At 53.8% G+C, this 23,707-nt stretch overlaps 1 protein-coding gene across 3 annotated transcripts; it reads left to right on the top strand.

The window, feature by feature from the left end:
* The first annotated feature begins 273 nt into the window (after positions 1 to 273).
* LOC103165183 (Golgi integral membrane protein 4-like) lies at positions 274 to 22,354 on the top strand. Of its 3 annotated transcripts, none has more exons than XM_029066027.2 (14): positions 274 to 475; positions 3,748 to 3,822; positions 4,682 to 4,731; positions 7,995 to 8,048; positions 8,814 to 8,964; positions 12,309 to 12,391; positions 12,801 to 12,932; positions 13,164 to 13,325; positions 14,060 to 14,196; positions 15,009 to 15,172; positions 20,328 to 20,395; positions 20,594 to 20,749; positions 20,958 to 21,020; positions 21,298 to 22,354. In XM_029066027.2, the coding sequence occupies exons 1-14, from the start codon at positions 289 to 291 to the stop codon at positions 21,406 to 21,408; spliced, it is 1,593 nt and encodes a 530-aa protein (XP_028921860.1). In that variant the 5' UTR covers positions 274 to 288; the 3' UTR covers positions 21,409 to 22,354. The 3 variants fall into 3 exon arrangements, with proteins under 3 accessions (XP_028921860.1, XP_028921861.1, XP_028921862.1); XM_029066028.2 differs by having other exon boundaries at positions 20,643 to 20,749; positions 21,298 to 21,390; XM_029066029.2 differs by lacking the exon at positions 15,009 to 15,172 and having other exon boundaries at positions 20,643 to 20,749.
* The last annotated feature ends 1,353 nt before the right edge of the window (positions 22,355 to 23,707 follow it).

The raw sequence follows: 23,707 nt of genomic DNA, 5'->3' as shown, positions 1-23,707 counted from the left end.
ACTTCGCCTCCCAAAGCCGGCTCTTTTCACTCAGCCAGGCTGCTCCTCGGGAGGGTGCAGGGATGCGCAGGTGGGCGAGCACCAACGGGGCCGGGAGTGTAAGGGTGTGTGCCGGGTGGGGGGCTGGTCTCCTCCCCCTTCCCCGCCCCCTCCTCTGGCTCCATCTCCGGGCCTCGGCCCGGGGCGGGCGGAGGCCGGACCCAGGCAAACAGACAGAGGACCCGGGCGTCCGGGGGATGCGCGTCGGGGCCCGTTGAGGCGGGGGTCGCGGGTGGGGGTCCGGGGGCGATGGGGGCGGGCGGCTGGCCCCGGCGCCAGAAGGGTCTGCTGCAGAGCGGATTCCTCTTGTCGGCTGCGCTGGGTCTGGTGGGCGCGGGGCTGCTGTACGACCACCTGCAGCGGAGGGCCAGGGCGGCCGAGGGCCAAGCCGCCCTGGCCCGGGGGCAGCAGGAGGCCATGTCGGCGCAGCTGCAAGGTGAGGGGCCGGGGGGACCCCCCTCCCGGGGGGCCGGGACCCCCCGCGGGGCGAGGGCTGTCTGAGGTTTGGGGGAGCACTGGGGATTCCGAGGGGAGGTGGCCGGTCCTCTGATGCCCCTTCCCCAACTTCCCACCTTGAAGCCCCCGGGAGTTCCTGCAACCGGTGTGTGACCTCTCGGGGCTGGAGGGAGGGGGTCCCCTTTGACCCGACCCCCTTATCCACCGGTTCAGGCCTCCCCCCACTCCCCTCTGCGTCCCCCGTCTCACTCCGATTTCCGTGCCCAGTTCTGCTAGGATCTGGGGACCCCCGGAGGCCCAATATCTCGGGATGTTGGTGACCAGGAGGGGAAGGGGTCACCTCCCCTTCCAGTTTGGGTGGCCGACCCCTGAGAGCCCCTCCCCCCGGTCGGGGGCCTGGGTCCCCGCTGGTCACAGGTGAAGGACGAGCAGCTGGACCCGATGGTGATTCGGTTTTCAACTTTCATTTCCTGTCCTCTGTCCTCCCGGTTCCAGAGATTGGGGGAGGGAGGACCGAGTTTGGGGGACGGGAAAGAAGGGGTGCCCGTGGCCAGCGGGGGGCTGCGATTATGCCCATGTGTACCATCTCCCTCCCGCCCCCCATCTGCCCCTAGCCCGGGGAGGGAGGGGGCACTAGGCAGCTCTAGGCACCCCAGCCCCCCAGGAGGCAGCAGCACGAGGTTTTTCCTTTCCACCTATTTCACAGTGGGAGAAACTGAGGCTGGGGGGCTGGAGAGGGACAGCTACCCCAGGAGGACCCAGGTGTCCCAGCTCCTTACCCTTCCCCCCAACCTCTGAATGGGTACACCAGATCCCCCCATCCCCAACCTTCTCCTCAACTCAGAGGAGTAGGTGGGCTCAAGAGCTGTGGGAAGGGGCCCTGAGGGTCTTTGGGTGATCAGTGAATTTCCCTTCCACCAAACAGTTGGGATTCTGGCTTGTCTTCACCCTAGTCCCTGTCCATATATCTGGGCGTGTGGGAGAAGCAACCCCCCCAGTTCTCTTGTCCTGCACCCCCATCCCTAGGATAGCAAATCCTTCTGAGCCCAGCCTGGACAAATTCTGTTTCTTAGAGAAGGGAGACTGTTTGTGGGGCTAGAAAGAGCGCTGCTTCACCCCCCATTCTGCATATGACTGATAGTGGCTCTGTTGTGTGTGTGTGTGTGTGTGTACGCACACACATGCATATGTGGGTGCTCACTAACACACCCATGTCTTGTTGGGCTTTGGGCTGGAGGGAGCAGGTGGGGTTTGGCTGGAGGCTGGGGGTCTTGGGTCCCACGTTGCGTCGCTGGGCCATCTGGGACTCTAGGCTGGGCTCCAGGCAAGGAGACACCGGGGCTGGTCTACAGACCCAGTCTGTGTGCAGGGAAAAGCCGCAGTCTCGTCCCAGATTCTTGGCAGGCCCTTCCTCGGACCGGACGTGTTGTTCTGCTTTCTGAAAAGGAACTTGTCTGGGGGACCAGCTGGCCCCCCGCCCTGGAAACCCACCAGCTTCCCCGATCCTCAGCCAGTTTCATTTGGGGGGCCCTGAGGGGTTCTGCTACCTGTTAGGCAAACTTTCTCTCCCTCACCCCCAGTTTGTCTTCCTTCTCCAACCAGCTTTCCCCCACTTATAGGCTCCAGCTAGACCCATAGAAGGGGGCAGGGGAGAGGGGATCACGGACCTCTTTTTTTGGTCAACTCTGTGTTGCCATCCTCTCAAACCACTGATCCCTTCCCTGGGTAGGAGGGAGGGACTAGGAAGGGACTAGCCCATTTCCTAGCCTGCTGCAGGCAAATGCAGACTACAAACTTAGGTTTTGGCCAGACTGATTGTTCTCTTGGCCCTCTATGGGATGGATGGGGCAGGTCATTTGGGGACTGTGGGTGTGGCCCCCCCACCCATGAACCTGCGCCTAAATAAGGGCCACCCTATTCAGTCCCTCCTCCCTATTCATTCATTCATTGTCCTATTTGTTGAGTGCTTTTTGTGTGCAGAGCACTGTATTAAGTGCTTGGGTGAGTAAGTACAGTATAACAGAGTAGATAGACCTATTCCCTGCCTACTTGGAGCTTGTCTGGGGAAGCGCCCAGATCCTCCATCTGCTCTGTGGCCCGGAGGGCTCCGGGCTCCCAGCTGGGACATAGACCAAGTTGGAAGTCAGTGAAGTCTGTTTCCTCTCTGCCACCCTCCTCTTCCTGCCTTTCCCCTGACCCCATCCTTCCCAGGCTCAGCTCCCAGAGCTGGGACCCCCCCAGCCTAGAAAACTGTCTGGTCAGTGGACCCTGGGGCTGATAGGCCCGCAGGGCTCAGAGACAGAGGTGCAGAGGTAGGGATGCACCTACCAGAAACATTCCAGATGTGGAGCAAGTGAAGCTGGCTTGGAGCTGGAGTGGAGATGGGTTTGGGTCCTAGGTGGATGATCTCTGTCCTGGGCAGGAGGAAGCCCTGGAGGGGGGATAGCATGTTTTGTGGCCTCCTTCCCTGGCCAGCCAGCGGTGGGCGGTAGGACCAGGTTTGGTGAGGTGCGTGGCTCCCCTTCCCTCCCTATCCCGCCCACTCCCGCTCCTTTGCTCCTCCTCCTCCTCCCCTGTTGCAGGCCCAGATTCCAGGAAGCAGAAGGCCCCTGTGAGCAGGCTGCCCCAGTGATCCCTGCGGTCGGGATTGGCTGGAACTTCAATAGTTAAATTCTGCTCTCCCGCCCAGGGAGAGGGTCCTAACCATCCTCCAAGTGATGCCAGTTGGGGTCGGGGGGCAGGACATGGGTGACCGGGCATGGAATGTGTATGTTTGTGTTGGCAGGAGAGCGTGCAGATCCTATTCAGCGGCAGCCCCTCCTTCCCCCGACTAAGTTCCCAAATGCATCGTCCTCATTTTTCCAGCCCAGAAGGGCTTTTCCCAAGTCCTGCCCTGGGGGTCTGGCACAGGGAGGGTGCTCTGAGGTTCTGCCCTCTCTGCTCCCGGGGTGAGATGGCGGCGGAGTCCCCTCAGCTCAACCCTTCTGGGTTCCCTGTCCGGCTCTCGGCCAGAAGGGCAGGGGCCTGGGGTTGGCCAGGAAGAGAAAGTTCCTTCCCTGCACTTTAGTTTCTCCATCTGGGAAATGGGTTTGCTTGTCCACACCCACCCCTCATTCCCTCCAGTTTAAGGCTCGGCTCCTTCAACCCAGTCCCTGCCCCTCCTTCAGGGGTCTCGGCGGCCTGTCTCCCCCGACCCCCACCCCAACCCACATCCCCAGCCAACACTGACAGTCTGTCCCCCGGAGTCCACAGTGGTGTACGAGCACCGGTCCCGGCTGGAACGCTCCCTGCAAAAAGAGCGTGGGGACCACAAGAAGACCAAGGAAGGTCAGTGGGGCAATGGGTGGGGTCGGAATGGGGGCTCCGGAAATAAGCCCCCAAACTCTACACTCCAGAGCCCCTGGGTGTGAGAGATGGGCTCCTGAGTAGTGGAGGTGGCGCCCTGAGCTGGAACCCCCAGGAGATACCAAGTCTGAGCCCCTTGAGCACAGATCAGCCGATCTGCAGTCAGAAAAGTGCCAGCAGATCCAGAGGGCTTGGGTAGATCCACAAACGAGCTAACATGCTGGGTCACTGGAGGGGGAGTTGGGGGATGGAGGTGGGGGAATCAGGGGTGTTGGATGGTCTGTGCTGGGGTGCTGTGGGGAGTCGGGGTGTAAGGTGGTCTATGCTTGGTCCCTGCAGAGAGAGTCAGGGGTAGTCAAGCTGCATCACTGGAGGGAGAGTTAGGGGTGTTGAATGGTCTGGGCTGGGTTCACTGCAGGGAGAGTCAGGGATGGAGTGGGAAGAGTCACAGGTGTTGGATGGTCCATGCTGGGTCACTGCAAGGGGAATCAGGGTTGGAGTAAGAGGGGGGAGTCAGGGATGAAGAAGGGGGGAGAGTGAAGAGTGGAGAAAGAGGAGAGTCGAGAATGTTGGATGGTCCATCCATAACCACGAGGGTGGGTGTCCAGGTACACAAGCACACGGTTCCTTTAAACATCTCCAGTATTCCTCTCAGAGATAAGAAGGCTGAGCTGAATGGGGCTTGGGACTGAGCCCAGGGTGGCGGGGTGGCACTGTTCATCGATTTATGCCCTACCTGGCAGGAAGGCTGGGTGGGTTAGGGGTGGTGAGGGAGGGTGCTGGGCTGAGGGAACTAAGGGTAGTGGAAACTTTGTAACTAACTGGCTCATCCTGACACCAGATTTCCTGGTGTACAAGCTGGAGGCCCAGGAAGCTCTCAACAAGGAGAAGGTGGGTGGGGCCTGGGATTAAGTAGGGGGGGTCCAGGGGTGGGGGTGTGGGAGGAGACAGAGCCTGTGGGGGGTGGAGAGGGGACCTAAGGTATCTGGGGAACCAGGGGATGGGGAGGAAAATTTAAATGTGGCAAGTGGAGAAGGGACTTCTAACCACTGGAGGCCTAATATGGAGAGTCCTGTCCAGGCTAAGAAGTCAAGACCCATCTTCCAGCCCTGACCAGTGCAGCCTCACTCCCCAAGGGGATTGGAAGAATCGGGGATGGAGCCCTGGTGCTGTGGGCTTTCCCCTGGGGCCGCTGGGATTTGTCTCTTATGTGAGGATGGACACGTGTGTCATGGGCTGGCGTGGGTCGTGGGGAGTAACTGATGGAGGGGGGAAAGTTGAAGTTGTTAGGTGGTCCCACGCTGGATCAGTCAGTTGAACTGATTGAGCACCTGCTATGTGCAGAGTACTGCTCTTTGAAGAGTACAATACAATGAAGACATGACCCCCGTTCTCAGGGAGTTTTTGATCTAGTTGGGGGAGACAGGCGCAAAATAAATTACAAATAGCAGGAAGATGTATTCAATGGTTTTTTGTTTGGGTTTTTTTTTGAGCACTTACTGTGTGCAGGGCACTGTACTAAGTACTTGGGAAAGTACAGTACAATAGAGATGGTAGATGTGATCCCTGCTCACAAGGCGTTTACCATCTACAGGGGAAGGCTAAGATGTCGCATCCATGAGGACAGGGATAAGGAAGGCAGCAGCTTTCCCACTGTTCTTCCAGGCCTCTTATGGTGCTACTTTCAGAGTCAGAACCCTGAGTTGGACAGAGCCCATGTCTACCCCAGGATGGCATTTCTGATGGCTTTAACATAATGTGGAGCAGTGCCAGGTAGCATATTACAAGGTGAATAATTCAGGCAAACTGGAGATCTGGGGATTGATGAAGAAGACAGTGGATGTGAGGATGAGTAATTGCTGAAATAGTAGAGAAAGGAAGTCCATTAGGTTCAGGAGTGACCCTGGGTAGCTTTGAGCCCATCAGCATAGAGATGGTGCAGAACAAGTGCTTAGTACAGTAAGTGCTCAATAAATACAATTGAATGAACTGTGACCTGCAGTGAAGAAAAATGAATCCGGAAAAGCCTCAGGGAGGAGGTGGGTTTTCTGAAGGGCTGTGAAGATAGGAAGGGCTGTTGTCTGGAGGGGTTTCGTTGTGTGTTTTTTAAATGGTATTTAAGTGCTTACTATGTTCCAGGCATTCTACTAAATGCTGAGGTAGATACAACATAATCAGGTTGAACACAGTCCATGTCCCTCGTGGGGTTCATAATCTTAATCCCTATTTTACAGATGGGGTAACTGAGGCACAGAGAAGTTAAATGACTTGCCTATGGTCACCCAGCAGACTAGTGGTGGAGCCGGGATTAGAATCCAGGTCCTTTGACTTCCAGTCCTGTGCCCTTTCCACTAGGCTTTGTGCTCCTCTTGAAGAGGTTTAAAAATGTCTGCCTCCCCGTCTAGACTGCAAGCTCATTGTGGACAGGGAATGTATTTGTTTATTGTTATATTGTACTCTCCCAAGTGCTTAGTACAGTGCTCTGCACACAGTAAACAGTCAATAAATACAACTGAATGAATGAATGAAAGGGAAAGAGGTTCCAATAAGAGGGGCGTGAGCAAGGGGTCAGAGGTCGGAGGTAAAAGGAGGTGGCACAATGAGTAGGTGAGCTTGCCAAAGAAGTTGGCAAGAGAGAGCTGGTGGGAGAGTCAGGGATGAAGCTCGTTGTGGGTAGGAAATGTGTCTGTTTATTGTTATATTGGACTGTCCCAAGCACTTACTACGTGCTGTGCACACAGTAAGTCCTCAATACATTTGATTGGATGAATGAAAAAGGGAAGAGTTAGGGGGTATAGCCTGGTTCAATCAATAGAATTAATTGATGGTCTAACTGTGTACAGAGCACTTTACTAAGAGCTTGGGAGAGTACTTTTGAAGAAGATAACACAAACCTCTGCCCACAAGGGAAGTGAATGGAATAGAACAGAATAATAACAACTATGATATTTATTAAGCACTTACTACAGTGCTGTGCACACAGTAAGTCCGCAATAAATTCAATTGAATGAATGAATGACAAAGGGGAGAGTTAGGGGGTACAGCCTGGTTCAGTCAATAGAATTAATTGATGGTCTGTGTACAGAGCACTTTACTAAGAGCTTGGGAGAGTAGTTTTGAGGAAGACAACTCAAACCTCTCCCCACAAGGGGAGTGAATGGAATAGAACAGAATAATAACAATTATGATATTTATTAAGCAATTACTGAATGCTTTAGCTTACTTTGTGCTGAATACCGTGCTAAGCCCTTAAATACAGGATGGTGAGATCAGATACAGCCCCCATCTCACACAGGGCTCACAATTCAAGAGATTGTGGGAGATTGAGGGAGAACAAGGATTTTATCTCCATTTTACAGACGAGGATTTAGAGATCCAGAGAGGTAAAATCCCTTGTTCAAGGTCACCCAGCAGTCCAGAAATGGGATTAGAACCCAGATCAATCAATGGTATTTATTAGGCACTTACTATGTACATGGAACGTGTCTGCTAATTCGGTTGTACTCTACCAGTTGCTTAGTGCAGTGCTCTGCACATAGTAAGGGCTCAAGAAATATGATTGATTATAGAACACCATACTAAGCTCTTACCACAGGTTTGGCAGACACGTTCCCTGCCCACAGTGAGCTTTCAGTCAAGAGGGGAGAGACAGACATTGATATAAATAAGTAATTTATACTGTAATTTACAGATAAGTATATAAGTGCTGTGAGGCTGAGTGTGGGGTGAATACCAAATGCCCAAAGGTCAGAGCCGGGGAAAAGGGCTTAATTGGGGAAGGCCTCTTGGAGGAGATGTGACCCTAAATCTTAGATTTCTTGATTTTGTCACTTTCTCTTTCCACCTGGCCCCGCTGTCCTCCAACAGACAGAGTTGGTCCCCTAGCTGCAAGGGAGAGGTGCACCCCTAATTCTGGGCTGTCCAGGAATCTAGCTTAGCACCTGATCTCTCTGAGCCCTCCAGAGCTGTCACTGGTGCCGGACTGGGGGCCGTGGGGATTGAGGCTGGGGAACCTGAGTTGTGGGGAGGGCCTGGGGGTTGATGGCCTGTCTGATGGGTGTTGGTGCGTCATGCCTCATCGACTCATGTACAGTGTCTGATATATCTACCCTCTCTTTCTTCTGCCCTTCCCCTCTTCACCATGGGGGCTGCAGCAAGATTCCATGAACCGTTACGGAGCCCTCAGCTCCCAGCACAAGATCCTCAAGGTGAGGGGTCTCTGGGGCACATCAGCCAGGGTGGAACTCCTGGGTTCCCTCCCTGCCATCCACTGCTGTGAAAGGGACCTGGGGCAGAGGGAGAGGGACTGCCCTGCCTTACTTGTGCCTAGCAAACCAACCGCTGATTATAGAAAAGTTTTTTTGCCTCTATGGGATCTGGGACTGTTTCTTCCCCTGTTCCTGACTCCTTCCTCCAGCCCCTGCAGAGAGCAGGAAGGGATTGGGGGCCAGAGGGAGCAGTCGGGGGAGGGCAGGGGCTCTGGGTCTGTGTGGGTCTGGTTCCCCAGGGAAGGGGTAGAGGGGAGTCAGTCCTGATCCCTTTGGGGCATCCTGAGGGTTGGGGTCCAGCTGGGGCAGGGGGGTTCATGATGGAAAGGCGGGACGGGCACAGTGCCCATCTGGCCCTCTGCCTCCTTGGCCCTGCCAGCAGCCCGCTGAATAGAAGACCAAGTGGGCAGTCGCCATGACAACATGGAGGGCCCTGTCTGGGTCACTGACTCAACTCAAAGGGGCATTGGCAGCTGGGGGTGGGGGGGGTCTGGCCAGAGCCCCAGCTGACCAAGCCAGGAGGCCCTGGGAGAGGGGAGGAGGGGGTGGGGGGCTCTGTCCTCTCCCTGACCTCAGCTGGTTTGGGGGAGGGCAGGAACCAGGGTTTCCTTCCTTGAGGGGGCCGGGCAGGCTGGGAGAGCCGAGGCAGTGCCCTCCCCCCGCTCCCCACCCTTCTGCCTCCCTCCCCCTGTGTCCCCACCCCAGAACCAGCATGAGGACGTGAAGAAGCAGCTGCGGGAGCTGCAAGGGCAGCACAACGGGCTGAAGCTGGAGCAGCGCCGGATGTTGGAGAGCCACGGCCAGCAGCTGGCCCAGCTGCAGCGGGACCGGGACAGCGAGGTTGCCGGCCTGCAGGGTCAGATTCTTCCCGTCCCCCCTCTGGCCCGGTCAGCCTTCCTGACCCCACAGGCTGAGCTGCCTCTGCCTCCTCCATCCGTCCGCCCAGAGTGCCAGACCCTTTCCCCTGGACAGCCCTGCCTTCAGTCAGTCAATCAGTCATTGATTGAGTGCTTACTGTGTGCAGACCACTTCACTAAGCACTTGGGAGAATGCAGTATAACGGAGTTGGTAGATAAAGTTCCTGTCTACAGTGAGTTTACAGTCTAGAGAGGGAGGTGGTCATTAATATAAATAAATAAATGACCGTTACGTTTATAAGTGCTGTGGGCTTGAGGGAGGGGTGAATAAAGGGTGCAAATTCTAGTGCGAGGCTGTTACCGAAGGGAGTGGGAGAAGAGGAAAGGTGGGCTTAGTTGGGGAAGGCCTCTTGTAGGAGATGTACTTTCAATAAAGCTTTGAAGAGGGGGAAAGTGATTGTCAGATATGTAGAGGGAGGGAGTTCCAAACCAGAGGCAGGTTGCGGGTGAGGGGTCGGTGGCAAGATAGATGAGATCGGGGTACAGTAAGTAGATTGGCATTAGAGGAGTGAAGTGTGTGGAGAGTGGTGAGGTGTGGTAGGAGCAGGCAAGGCGATTGAGGGCTTTAAAGCCGATGGTAAGGAGTTTCTGTTTGATTCGGAAGTGGATGGGCAACCACTGGAGGTTGCTGAGGATTAGGGAAATGTGGACCGAACGGTTTTGTAGAAAAATGATCCGGGCAGCAGAGTGAAGTAGAGACTAGAGTGGGGAGAGACAGGAGGGAGGGAGGTCAGCAAGGAAGCTGATGCAGGAATCGAAGTGGGATAGGATAAGTGCTTGGATTAACAGATAGCAATTTGGATGGAGAGGAAAGGATGGGATTTGGTAATGGATCGATTATGTGGGATGAATGAGAGGTGAATCGAGGATAATGCCAAGGTTGGGAGTCAGAGGTCATGGGTTCTAATCCTGGCTCTGCCTCTTGCCAGCTGTGTGACTTTGGGCAAGTCACTTCACTTCCCTGGGCCTCAGTTACCTCATCTGTAAAATGAGGATTAAAAACTGTGAGCCCTTCGTGGGACATCCTGATCACCTTGTATCCTCCCCCTAGCGCTTAGAACAGTGCATTGCACATAGTAAGCACTTAACAAATACCACCATTATTATTACGGGCTTGTGGGACAGGGAGCAATAAAATTGATTCAGTGCCTACTTCATTCAATCGTATTTACTGAGCAACTTCTGTATGCAGAGCACTGTACCAAGCGCTTGGAAAGTACAATTCAGCAATAAAGAGAGACAATCCCTGCCCACATCGGGCTTACAATCTAGAAGGGAGAAGACAGACATCAATACAGAACACTACTCGGCCCTTGGGATATTACAGTACGATAGCATTAGAAGACACAGTCCCTCCTCTCAAGGAGCTTACAGTCTGCCAGTAGAGACAGACAATAAAATAAATTACATGTAGGAGGAAGAACTAGAGTATGAAGATATGGATAAAAGTGTTACAAGGAGTTTTGAGTACTTAAGTGCTTAGGTGGCCCAAAAGGGCCAAATGTCAGTTGGGTCACAAGGCAGGGAGATTAGTGGTTATCGGGGAAGGCCCTTTGGGAGAGATGTGATTTTTAGAAAACATTTGAAGATGATGAGAGCATGGTCTGTTGGATGTGAAGGGGGAAGGAGTTCCAGGCAGTGGGGAAGATGGAAGCAAGAGATAGGTAGCAAGACAAGACTGAGGCGTGAGAGTAGTTTGCCTGGAGAGGGACAAGTATGAGCTGGGGACTATTGGGACAAAAGAGTGGATAAATAGGAAGGAGAGAGGTGACTGACTTAAAGCCAATGGTCAGGAGCTTCTCTCTCATGCTGAGACGGGTGGACAACCACTGGAGGTTTCAAGAAGTGAGGAAATGTGGGCAGAATGATGTCATTAGAAAAATGATCCAGGCAGTAGGCCTGTAGTCAGAGAAAGAGCTTGGCCTAGTGGAAGGAGCACGGGCCTAGGTCAGAAGACCTAGGTTCTAATCCCAACTCTGCTACTTAATGTTGGTATTTGTTAAGCGCTTACTATGTGGAGAGCACTGTTCTAAGTACTTCTCTTCTGGGTGACCTGGGGTAAGTCACTTTACTTCTCTGTGCCGTAATTCTCTCATCTGCACAATGGGGGTTCAATAGCCGTTCTCTCTCCTACTAAGTGAGGGTCTTGCAGGACCTGATTATCTACCTCACTGCTTAAAACAGTCCTTGGCACATAGTAAGCACTTAATAAAAACCACAATTTACATATGTTTTAATTTTTGAAGTGGAGAGAGAGAGGAGGCCAAGCAACTAGTAAGGAGGCTGAGACAGTAGTCAAACCTAGATGCGAGAAGGACCTGAAGCAGTGTGGTGGCCATTTGGAAGAAGAAGAGAAGAATGAACAGAAATTCATTCATTTATTCAATCGTATTTATTGAGCACTTACTGTGTGCACAGCACTGTACTAAGTTCTTAGGAGAGTACAATACAATAACAAACAGACATATTCCCCGCCCACAGTGAGCTTACAGCCTCGAGGAAGAATAATAGACTAAATATGGGGACTGAAAGAATCAAGGATAATATCAAGCTATAGGCTTGAGAGTTCGGAGGATGGTGGTGGTGTTGACTAGGATGGGAAAGATAGGTGGAAGAGAGGATTTTGGGAGGGAAGATGAGTTCTGTTCTGGACAAATTGAATTTGAGGCACTCTCAGGACAGTGGATAGAGAACGGGCCTGGGAGGCAGAAGGACCTGGATTCTAATCCTGGTTCTACCACTTTGCTGCGTGACTTTAGGCAAGTCACTTCACTTCTCTGGGCCTCAGCTTCCTTACTTGTAAAATGGGGATTAAGACTGTGAACCCCTTGAGGGACAGGGATTGCATCCAACTGTGGGACAGGGATTGTGTCCAACTCAATTGTCTGGTATCTACCCCAGTGCTTAAAACTGGGCCTGACACAGAGTAAGCACTTAATAAATGCCACAGTCCATGTAGAAATGGCCTGGAGGCCAGAAGAAATGCAAGATTGTGGTGAAGGAGAGAGGTCGGGGTTTATGAGGTGGATTTGGGAGTCGTAACGGTAGAGGTGGTAGTTGAAGCTGTGGGAATGAACGAGCTCCCCTAAGGATTGGGTGTAGATGGAGAATAGAAGGGACCCAGTACAGAGCCTTGAGGGTCGTCCCCAGTGAGGGGGTGAAAGGCAGAGGAGGAGCCAGCGAAGGAGACTTCCCTACCACTGTGGGGAGGATTCTGGAAAGCAGGTCCCCCTTGGGGTTTCCTGGGAGCTGAACTGGCCCCCTCGGCCTGTGTCCCCCCTAGACTTGGTGTTGAAGCTGCGGGCAGAGAGCCGACTCTTGCGCCAGGCTCACCAGGAGGTGCACACACAGCTGCTTGGAGCCCAGGTGCGGCCTGCAGGGGCAGCTGGTGGGGGGCACCCAGCCCTCCTCTCTTCCCTCCCTCATCTTCCTCCTTGGGTGACTGAACCCTGTCTGTGGTAGTATGGGGCAGCCCCGGGGTACAGGGCCTGCCATGCTGGACCCCTGGTGGGCTGAGGTTTGGGGGACGAGGCCCTCTGGTGAGAAGTGCCACTGATTCCAGCCTTCGCTCACCAGTTGTCCACCCACAGGGGCCCCTGATTCATTCAATCTTATTTATTGAGCGCTTACTGAGTGCAAAGCAGTGTACTAAGCACTTGGGAGAGTATAATGGAACAGTAAACAGACACATTCCCTGATGGGGCTGGGGGACTGGATCATGGGGCTGAGCGGGGTCTCTACGGCCCCTCAGCCCCACCCCCTGCCAATTTCCCAGGCCCAGGTGGAGGAGTTCAGGCAGCTCAAGGAGGCCCTGCAGAAAATGCCGAGTTTCAAGGACCTGGGGCCGGGTCCCCGAGAGCCCTCCTCCAGAGCGGGGGGCAGCCAAGCCCATCTGGAGCACCCCAAGGTAGCGGTGGGCTGGGCCCTGGGGTCTCTGGTGGGTTGGGGGGACAGAGGACTCGAATGTCTGAGTTAGAAGCCTGAACTCCCAGCTTCACTCCCTAGTTCCCGACTGAGTGAGGCCTAGGTGGCTTCGGGGTGACTGAGGCCCAGGCGGCTCATCGATGAGGGCGGTGGAGGGGGGAGGCAGGGAAGCTGCTCGCTGTACCCCGGCCTCTTCCGCGATCCTTTTCCCCAGGTGATCATCTCCACTGCCAGGATTCCCCGTGAAGCCCAGGCCCCAGTGGCTGACCCTCCTGGTCAACCTCCGGCCAGGGTCCCCAACCGCCTGCAGGAGCCTGGCCAGGGCCGTGTGATCCACCTCGCCAGGGTCGCCAACCCCCGACCCACCAGCCTCCTGGTATCAGCCTGCACCACCCCCTCCCTTCCTTCCTGTTTGCTCTCTTTCCCTGACTCCCAGTCGGCGACTGGATTTGGGATGGGCCAGAAATCCTTTCCCTTGCTATGACCCTCTCCCCCTTTCCTTCCAACCCCTGCCCCCTTCATGACCCATCCCCTAGAGCAACAGTCTGGGGTTTTATTCACACCAATGAGGAGAAGGGATGGGCTGTCAGACTCCAGCATGGCAGCGTAATGGGTTGAGCCTGGGCCTGAGAGTCAGAAGGTCATGGGTCCTAATCCTGGCTCACCACTTGTCTGTTGTGTGACTTTGGCCAAGTCGCTTCAATTCTCTGGGCCTGTTACCTCACCTGTACAATGGGGATTGAGACTGTGAACCCCATGCAGGACAGGGACTGTGCTCAACCCAATTTGCTTGTATCCACCCCAGTGTTTAGTACAGTGCCTGGCATATCGTAAGCATTTAACAAACACCATTATTATTATTGCACACACACACACCCCCACCCAGGGCACACCCCCCCCCGCCCAGGGCACCTCCCCCTCTCCAGCCCGTGGGGTGGGGGGTCAGGGGCCCCTTCCTTCTCTGTGACCCTTCATTCATCTCCCTCTTTCTTTGTTCCCCATTCCCCAGCTTGAAATACGGTAAGGGGATTTTGGGCACCAGTGCTGATCTTCTGTGGGGTCTTGCATCACCCTCCCTCCCTCCCCTTCCCCAACCGCTTCCTTTCCCAGTCGAACCAGCGAGTGCAGAAGGGAGCCGAGGCATGGCTCCAGGAGACTGGGCCCCCCCCGGCGCTGCCTTCTGCTGCTCAGGGCAGGATGCCCCTGGTCCATCCCGCCTCCAGGACCCCACCAGTGCAGATGCAGAGGTGAGTGCTGGGGGTGGGGGGAGTGGTACAGGGGCTTACTGTCCTTATAGAGTCTCCTGACACCCCCAAGAACACTCATACCCACACCCCTCCCCTGGGGACTGGGGGGGATGTCTCCCTGGCCTTTCCTGCTCACCAGGCCCCAGATTCTCCCTCTCCTCCTCACCACAGACAGAAAGTTCTTTCTGGAGTCAAATCTGCATCCCTCCTCCTACAGTTTCTCCCAAATGAGAGTTCCTGGAGCTGCCACCAGGACAACCCAGTAGGGCCTAGTGGGAAGAACAGAGGTCTGGTGTCAGAGGACTTGGGTTCTTATTCTGACTCTGCCCTTTGTCTGCCATGTGACTTTGGGCAAATCACTTAATTTCTCTGGGCTTCAATTTCCTCATTTATAAAATGGGGATTCAATGCCTGTTCTCCCTCACTTTAGACTGTGAGTTCCATGTGGGGCAGAGAGTACATCCAAGCTGATTATCTTGTACCTCCCCCACTCAATCAATGGTATTTATTGAGCATTTGTTGTGTCCAGAGCACCGTACTAAACGCTTGGGAGAGTACAGTATAACTGAGCTGGTAGACATGTTCCCTGCCCACCACAAGCTTACAGTCTAGAGGGAGCTTACAGCACTTCGTACAGTGTTTTGTCCATAGTAAATGCCCAACAACTTCCACGATTATTATTTTTTTATTATCATCACTACAATTCTGGCAACCCAGCCCTCTGTCAGCCCATCATTCGCCAGGCTTTATATGCTGGACTCCCTGACCCACCATGCCATCCCCCCTACCCCCATCACCTCCCCCAAACAAAGCTGGCAGGACATTGTCAACAAAGTGAATGCCCAGATGGGAGAAGAGCAAGGCGGGCAGAATGGCAACCTGCCACCAGCAAATCAGGACAAGGAGGCGGTGCATCCACCAGCCAATCAAGGAGGAGACCCCAAGGAAGGAACAGATGAGGAAGAGTTGGAAATGGGTAGGTGTCTGTTCTGCTTCTGAAACTGGAGAGGGCAGGATGGCTCTCCCTCCCCACTTTCCCCTTACCCCATGTTCAGACTGTCGGGACTTGCTCAGCCCTTCCCTTTATCCATCCTCCCTCCCAATCCTACAGCACTTTCATTCATTTATTCATTCATTCATTCATTCATTCAATCGTATTTACTGAGCGCTTACTGTGTGCAGAGCACTGTTTTAAGCATTTGGAAAGTATAATTCAGCAACAAATAGAAACAGTCCCTCGGCTCACAGTCTAGAAAGTCTATCTGTAATTTTTAAATTTCTATTAATGTCTGTCTCCCCTTTTAGACAGTAAGCTCATTGTGGGCAGGAAAAGTGTCTGTACATTGCTATATTGTACTCACCCAAGTGCTTTGTAAGTGCTTTGCACACAGTAAGTGCTCAATAAATATGACTGACTGACTTAAAAGTAGGAACTAGATGTAATAGGCTAGAATGGGGCACAGGAGAAGAGTAAGCCCCGAATTTCCTGTCTCGGTGTGAATTGAGTAGCAGTGTGGCCTAGTGGATAGAGCACAGGCCTGGGTGTCAGAAGGGCCTGGATTCTAATCCCGGCTCTGCCACTTGTCTGTTGGGTGTTCTTGGGCAAGTCACTTCACTTCTCTGGGCCTAAATTGAGAAGCAGCATGGCGCAGTGGAAAGAGCACGGGCTTTGGAGTCAGGGCTCATGAGTTCGAATCCCAGCTCTGCCACTTGTCAGCTGTGTGACTGTGGGCAAGTCACTTAACTTCTCTGTGCCTCAGTTCCCTCATCTGTAAAATGGGGATTAAGACTGTGAGCCCTACGTGGGACAACCTGATTCCCCTGTGTCTACCCCAGCGCTTAGAACAGTGCTCTGCACATAGTAAGCGCTTAACAAATACCAACATTATTATTATTATTATTAAATTACCTCATCTTTAAAATGGGGATTAAAACTGTGAGCCCCATGTGAGATGGGAGACTCTTGGCTCAACCTGATTTACTGGTATCCCCTACCCCCAGCACTTAGTACAGTGTCTGGCACAAAAAAAGCCCTTAACAAATGCTAATCATTATTATTATTATTATTCTGGGTGACAATTGTTTTTGGTGCCGAGCCAAACACTCGGGGGCTGCAACTCCCCTCAGTGCCGTGATATAAATACCCAGTCCTCCCCTCCCCGTCACCACCCCCATCCTTCTCCGCCCAGTGCCTGGACCCATCTAAGGAGCCACCTGAGGGAAACTCCGTGCCCAGCAGCATTCAATTCCCCAGCACTCGGGTTCGGCGAGCAGTTATGCAGTTGGGGTTCAGGAAGGCCTCTGCCAGCTAGGAAAGGCCACGCTGTTAGGAAAGAAGCAGGCTTACCACGCTCTCACACTGATATCCCAACGGCAGCAAGCAGAGCAGGCAAGAGTGCTGTGATCAATGCAAGCAATCAATCAGTGAGTCCATCAGTAGTATTTATTGAGCTTTGACCTGTGTGCAAAGCACTGAACCAAGTACTTGGGAGAGTACAATAAAGTAGACTCAAACCCTGTCCTCAAGGAATTTACAGTCAAGCACATGTTCTTTCTCTCTCTCTCTCTCTCCCCCGTCCCCCCACCCCTGCCCCCCAACCAACCTGCACTTTGTCATGTCAGGGACCCAAGTTTGGGAAAGTACAATAAAGCAGACCCAATCACTGGCCTCAAGGAGCTTACATTCAAGAATATTCTGTCTCTCTTTTTCTCTCTCCCTCCCCGCCCGACCTCTCTCGGCCCCCCACCAGCCTGTCCTTTGGGTCCAGGGACCCAAGCAGGGCCTCTCTAACCCAGCACCCTGCATTCAGCAACTATTGTCTTCCCACAGAGCAAACACGGTGGTGGGGGGTAGGGGGGTGGCTTTCTCCTGCGGGTTGGGTCTCCGTGGGCCGTCCCCTCCTCTCCTGGCACCATCTCCAAGGAGTTGGCTGGGCCATCGGACCCGTCATGACTCACCACACTCACTGGATCCTGCTTCTCTTCGGGGTTGGGGCACTCTGGGTTGACAGAGGCTGGGTTGGGTGTATTGTGTTAAGGTGAAATCAATCAATCAGTGGTATTTTTTGGGTGCTTACTGTGTGTTCTAGGGTTTATGCGCTTGGAACCCACAAAGAACTTCAGCGTGGCGCAGTGGAAAGAGCACGGGCTTTGGAGTCAGGGCTCATGAGTTCGAATCCCAGCTCTGCCACTTGTCAGCTGTGTGACTGTGGGCAAGTCACTTAACTTCTCTGTGCCTCAGTTCCCTCATCTGTAAAATGGGGAATAAGACTGTGAGCCCCACGTGGGACAGACAACCTGATTCCCCTGTGTTTACCCCAGCGCTTAGAACAGTGCTCTGCACATAGTAAGCGCTTAACAAATACCAACATTAAAGAACTTACAGTGTAGATAGGGAGACAGACATTAAAATAAATTATAGGTAAGGGAAATGGGAGAGCATAGAGGTATGTACTTAAGTGCTCTACTCAGCGTGGCCTAGTGGATAGACAAGGGCCTGGGAGTCAGAAGGACCTGGGTTCTAGTTCCAGTTTTGCCACTTACCTGCTGTGTGACCTTGGACAAATCGCTTCACTTCTCTGGACTTAGTTACCTCATCTGTAGAATGGGGATTAAGACTGTGAGCCCCATGAGGGACAGGAACTGTGTCCAACCCAATTTGCCTGTAACTACTCCAGTGAGGGCAAACAGAGGGAATGAGGGCTTAGTCAGGGAAGGTTTCTTGGAGGAGACGTGATTGAAGTAGGGCTTTGAAGGAGAGGAGAGCATTGATCTGTTGGACATAAAGGGGGAGAGAGAGTTCCCGGGCAGAGGGAGGACATGGGCGGGGGATTGGTGGCGATACTATCCATGGACTTGGACAAAGGGAAAGCCCCTTGAGAAGCAGTATGGTCTAATGGATAGAGCACGGGCCTGGGAGTCAGAAGGATGTAGGTTCTACTCTTGGCTCGACCTTGGGCAAGCCAGTTAACCTCTCTGTGCCTCAGTAATCTCATTTGTAAAATGGGGATTAAGACTGTGAGCCTAGTGTGGGACAGGGATTATGTCCAACCTGATTAACTTGTGTCTACCTCAGTGTTTAGTATAGTGTCTGGCACATAAGTGCTTAACAAATACCATAAAAAGGGGGGCCAGCCTGCTCCCCCAAACACATGTACGCGCAAGCACACACACATCCATCCTGTGCCTGAGAACCTCCTGGACTGCCATAACATTGACTCTTTCAAAATGTAATAATAATGGTGTTTGTTAAGCAGAATCATCTTCCCACCCAATCCCGGTGACTTTCCCATCACTCTAGAGAGCATCACCACCCTCCCCATCTCACAAGTCTGTAACCTTGGCATTATCCTCAATTCCCGTCTCTCATTCAACCCACGTATTCAGTCAACAAATCCTGTCAGTTTAACCTTCGCAATATCACTAAAATCTGTCCTTTCCTCTCCATCCAAACTGCTACCATGTAAATCCAAGCACTTACCCTAATTGCATCAGTCTCCTCGCTGACCTCACTGCCTCCTGTTTCTTCCCACTCCAGTCCATACTTCACTCTGATGACCAGGTCATTTTCTGTAAAGCTGTACAGTCCATGTTTCCCACTCCTCAAGAACCTCCAGTGGTTGCCCATCCACCTCTGTATCAGAAACTCCTTACCATAAACTTTTAAAGCCCTAAATTACTTTGCCCACTCCTTTCTCACCTCACTACTCTCCTACTACAACCTACTCCGCACATTTCGCTCCTCTAATGCCAAACTACTCTCTATATCTCGATCTCATCTATCTCACCACCGATCTCTCGCCCCCATCCTGCCTCCAGCCTGAAAATCCCTCCCTCATCATATCCACCACTCACCCCAAATTCAAAGCCTTACTGAAGGCACATTTTCTCCAAGAGGCCTTCCCTGACTAAACTCCCATTTCCTCTTCTCCCGCTCCTGTCTATGTCACCCTTGCACCCTCCCTGACCCCTCCCACAGCAATTATGTGCATATCTGTAATGTATTCATTTATATTAATGTCTGCATCCCCATCTAGACTGTAAGTTCATTATGGGCAGAGAACGTTCATTCATTCAGTTAATTCAATCGTATTTATTGCACGCTTACTATGTGCAGAGCACTGTGCTAAGGGCTTGAGAAAAGACAATACAGCAAAAGAGACAATCCCTGCCCACAACAAGTTCACAGTGTAGAGGTAGGGAGGCTGACATTAATATAAGTGAACAGACATCAATATGAATAAATAAAATGGCAGATCTATATCTAAGTGCTGTGGAGTGGGGAGGTGGGGGAGAGCAAAGGGAGCAAGTCAGGGTGATGCAGAAAGGAGTGGGAGATGAGGAAAAATGGGGCTTAATCTGGGAAGGCCTCCTGGAAGAGATGTTGTAGGCAGAGAACGTCTACCAATTCTGTTATATGGCTCTCTCCCAAGCCCTAGTACAGTGCTATGGACCTGGTATGCACTCGGTCAATCAGTCCATCCATCGTTTTATATAATATTGATTGATTAAGTGCTTTCTCTGTGTCAGGCACTGTTCTTAGCACTGGGGTAGAAACAGGTTAATCAGGTTGGATACCGATCCTGATCCACATGAGGCTCACAGTCTAAATAGGAGGAAGAATAGGTATTTTACCCCCGTTTTACAGATGAGGAAACTTAGGTAGAGGGAAGTTAAGTAACTTGCCCAAGGTCACACATTAGGCAAATGGCAGAGCCGGGATTTGAACCCACTTTCTCTGACTCCCAGGCTCATTATCTTTCCACTAGGTCACGCCGCTTCTCTAAATCCCAAAGCCCCACCCCTTGTGAGAGCTCATGTCTGTTGGTTTTGACTGTCACCCAGTGAGGAACCTATAATTTTCACTCCAATAATCCCCTTCCCTCCAGTCTGTCTCATCTCTGTTGGAGAGAGGGCTGGGCTGAAGGCGACAGGATGCCTGGGGTGAGATACCAACTTGACCTTTGACCTGCTGAGATCTGTTAGCCAAAATAGCACCCGGCATCTCTGGACCTTCCCGACAACTGCCTTTAACATGGGTCCGGCCAACGCCCGGGCCCGGCTGGCTGGAGGGGGAGCGGTCAGCATCTGGGTGACCGGTGACGGTGGGTGGGGGCGTCTCCACCCCACAGATGCCGGGATGATCGAGAGAGAGGAGGACGTGCGTCCGCAGAAGGATCCTGCCACTCAAGAGCTCTTGGTGAGCGGGACCGAGACTGAGATCCCGGTGCAAAGCTCACGAGAGGCATCCTGGGGCAGGCGTGGGATATGGAGGGGGGAGAAGGGGAGGGAGAAGATGGGGACCTGTCCTAGCAGTGCCGGCAGCTGCTCCGGGGCCCGGGCTGGACTCTTTGGGTGGAGGGTGGGGAAAGGAAGGCCCTTCACCCCACCCCACCAGGGGGCAGCCCGGCAGCCTCCCGCTTCACCGACCTGGGTGCCTGATGAAGCCCCAGGCCCTGCCCAGGACCCCGCCCAGGACCCCAACAACCAGGGGGAAGATGAATTTGAGGAGGCGGAACTGGAGAGGCCTGAGTTCGAGGGAGGGACTGGCAAGGTAACTTGGTGGAGGGAGGCACCAAGGATCCCTGGGGGTCATGGGCAGATTGGAGATGGCAGAAAGATCCTGCCTGATCCAAGTCCCTGTGGAGTGGGGGGTGCTGAGGGTGTACCTTATGACTTTGGGGGCCTTGGTCTGGGATTCTGCACTGAGGCTGCCCCAGTAACTTCTCCCTCTTCCCCTCTCCCCCCGCCCTGGCCTGCAGGCTGGACCCCGACTGGAGAAGGCCAGAGATCTGCTAGACAACTATCAGGACAACCGTGAGCCGGTGAGCCAGTCTAGGGTTGCGGCCGTGTCAGGATCGGGGGCTCGGGCCAGCGGCTTGGCTCTGCAGTGCCCAGTCTGCTCCAGGCCAGCCCCGGGCTGCTTCCCCCCCCCCCCCCCCCGCCAACTTCTGGTCCCATTAGCCCCCACCCCAGGACCACCAGGGACATGCACATCTCAGGAGCCTCTGGAAGTTTCCTGGCCTGGGTTAGTGGGGGGTGGTGGGCCAACGAAAAGGGCATTTCTTTTGGTCACCACCCTGCCCCCACCCTCATCTCCAGGAGGACCATGGTGGTGAAGAGGATGAGAGTGAGCAACCACAGCTGGTGCCCCAGGGCAGGGGCCGAGTGGCTCTCTCCAGGACCCGTATCCGGAAGGACAGTTACTACTGACACATGCTCCTCTCCACCAGGGCCCTGGGGGCAAGGGAGCAAAAGGACTGTGCTCAGCCAGGGTCCTGACCACCTGGTTGCCCAAGGAGGGAGAGCTGAGCTGAGACCTCCCAGACCCCCAGCCTCCTTCCCCCATTCCTGGCCAAGGCCCTCGGCCCCCCACTGAGGGTGTCCATGCTGCTAGCCTAGTCTACTTCTGGGTCGGAGACCCCAGTCCTCTTCCCCGCTCCCTGGCGGGGTCTGTAACCCAAAGGGGCCGCTCCCTCCGCGGTCCCTACCTTCCGCAGGAGCCGGACTGGACAGCCCTCCCCGCCTTCGGAGCTGGCTGAGATAGATGGAAACAGCCCCTCCCCACGTCCCCTTACTAATTTCTCATTAACAATCAGCGGCTTGGGGAGTGACCACCAGCAGCCTGGCGAGCTCCGTCCAGTGGAGCCAGGGACTCGACGGGGGACCCCAGCTCAATCCAGGATGTGCCAGTGGGGACAGGGGAAGGCAGTGAGATTTATTTATTGCAGCTCAAGAGGGGCCATGTCCTGGACTCACTCTAAGGAAGATTCCTTCCTTCCACTCCTCCATTACTGTCAGTGTGAGGCTGAGCCCAGGCCGGCACTCTGCATCCCCAGCCCCCATAGCGATTTCCACAGCCTCTGCTCTCCAATTTACCCCAGATCCAGAATGAGTGGGTGCTCCCACTCCTCCATCTCCCCTCCAGTCTACACAATCTCCCCCAGTGCTCACTTACCCTGTCCTAGCTGAAGGTCCAGGGTGACATCGGACCGAGCGGGACCAGGCGGTCGGCCCTACTCTCCCTGTGGTGGGGGCCGAGTCCGGGCCCGGCTCCCACCTCTGCACAAAGTGTCTAGCCCTAGAGCCAGGCACGCATCTGTTATTACTGATTTTTTTTACACAGAAAATAAAGTTTTAATAATAATAATAATAATAATTATGGTGTTTGTTAAGCGGTTACTATGGGCTGAGCACTGTTCTAAGCGCTGGGGTAGATACAGACTAATCAGGTTGTCCCACGTGGAGCTCACAGTTTTAATCCCATTTTAAAGATAAGGTAACGGAGGCACAGAGAAATTAGGCGGTTTGCCTGAGGTCACTCGGCAGACAAATGGCGGAGCCGGGATTAGAACCCACATCCCCTGATTCCCAAACCCATGCTCTTTCCACTAAGCCATGCTGCTGTTTTCATGTAAAACAGGAAAAAGAGATTGGGGTGGCAGCAGTTCTGTGCAGTCCCTGCTGCTGGGGCGGGCTGGAGGGAGAGCAAGGGAAGAGGCCTTGACTCAAGACAGGGAGTCTGGGGGGAGGGGAAGGGAATACTAATAATAACTCTGGTATTTGTTAAGTGCTTACTATGTGCCAGGCACTGTACTAAGCACAGGGGTAGATACAAGCAAATCAGAGTGGACACAGTTCCTGTCCCACGTGGGGCTCCCAGTCTCAATCCCCATTTTACAGATGAGGTCGCTGAGGTACAGAGAAGTGAAGTGACTTGTCCAAGGTCACACAGGAGACAAGTGGTGGAACAGAGCTAAAAGGGTGGAGGGATATGATTTGGGGTCTTTCTAGCCCATGGTCAGAGACTCGGGATGAGCGGGGCTGGGATTCCAAACCAAATGGTTGGTTGAACCTCCATCAGTATGTGGGCTGAACCCCTCTGGCGGGGAATTAATTGAGTACCACTCCCCATAACTGGGGCACTGGGGAGACATTGGGCCCCCTCACCCCAAAGCCAGATCTGGCAGGGGGACATTGGCCCCCATTATTCTCAGAGTTGGGTTCAGGAGGACACTAGTCCATCCCCCACAGCTGGAAGTGGGGGCACAGACCCCCCACTGCCCCCAGATTACTGGCTCTTCATCCTGTGCTTCCCTTCTCCCCCAAGATCCCAAAGCACCCCCAGGAGAGGAGCTCTTCAAGTCTGATCAGCTGCCACCCTGCACCACTGCTTCAACTTCTTCATCCTCTATGGTGGGGTTGGGGGGTGGGAGGGGACCACCAAGCCACCGAGAGCTCGAAGAGAAAGAGCCAACAGCCCCGGGCTGGAAGGGGACACAACCCCTTGATGATTGGGTGGGAAGGCGGGGGTACCAACAATTCACCCACATCCTTCCTTGGAAGCACAAACACACTGCCGGGGAGGGTAAGGGTTGAGGGAGTGCCAGAGGAGCCATGGCTTGTTATTTTTCAAATGGCATTTGTTAAGCGCTTACTCTGTGCCAGCCACTGTACTAAGCACTGGGGTTGATCCAAGCTAATGAAGTTGGACACAGTCCATGTCCCACAC

This window comes from Ornithorhynchus anatinus, chromosome 5, assembly GCF_004115215.2.
Source record: "Ornithorhynchus anatinus isolate Pmale09 chromosome 5, mOrnAna1.pri.v4, whole genome shotgun sequence".
In the NCBI taxonomy this organism is placed as follows: domain Eukaryota; kingdom Metazoa; phylum Chordata; class Mammalia; order Monotremata; family Ornithorhynchidae; genus Ornithorhynchus; species Ornithorhynchus anatinus.
This window is presented reverse-complemented; position numbering and strand designations above follow the sequence as displayed.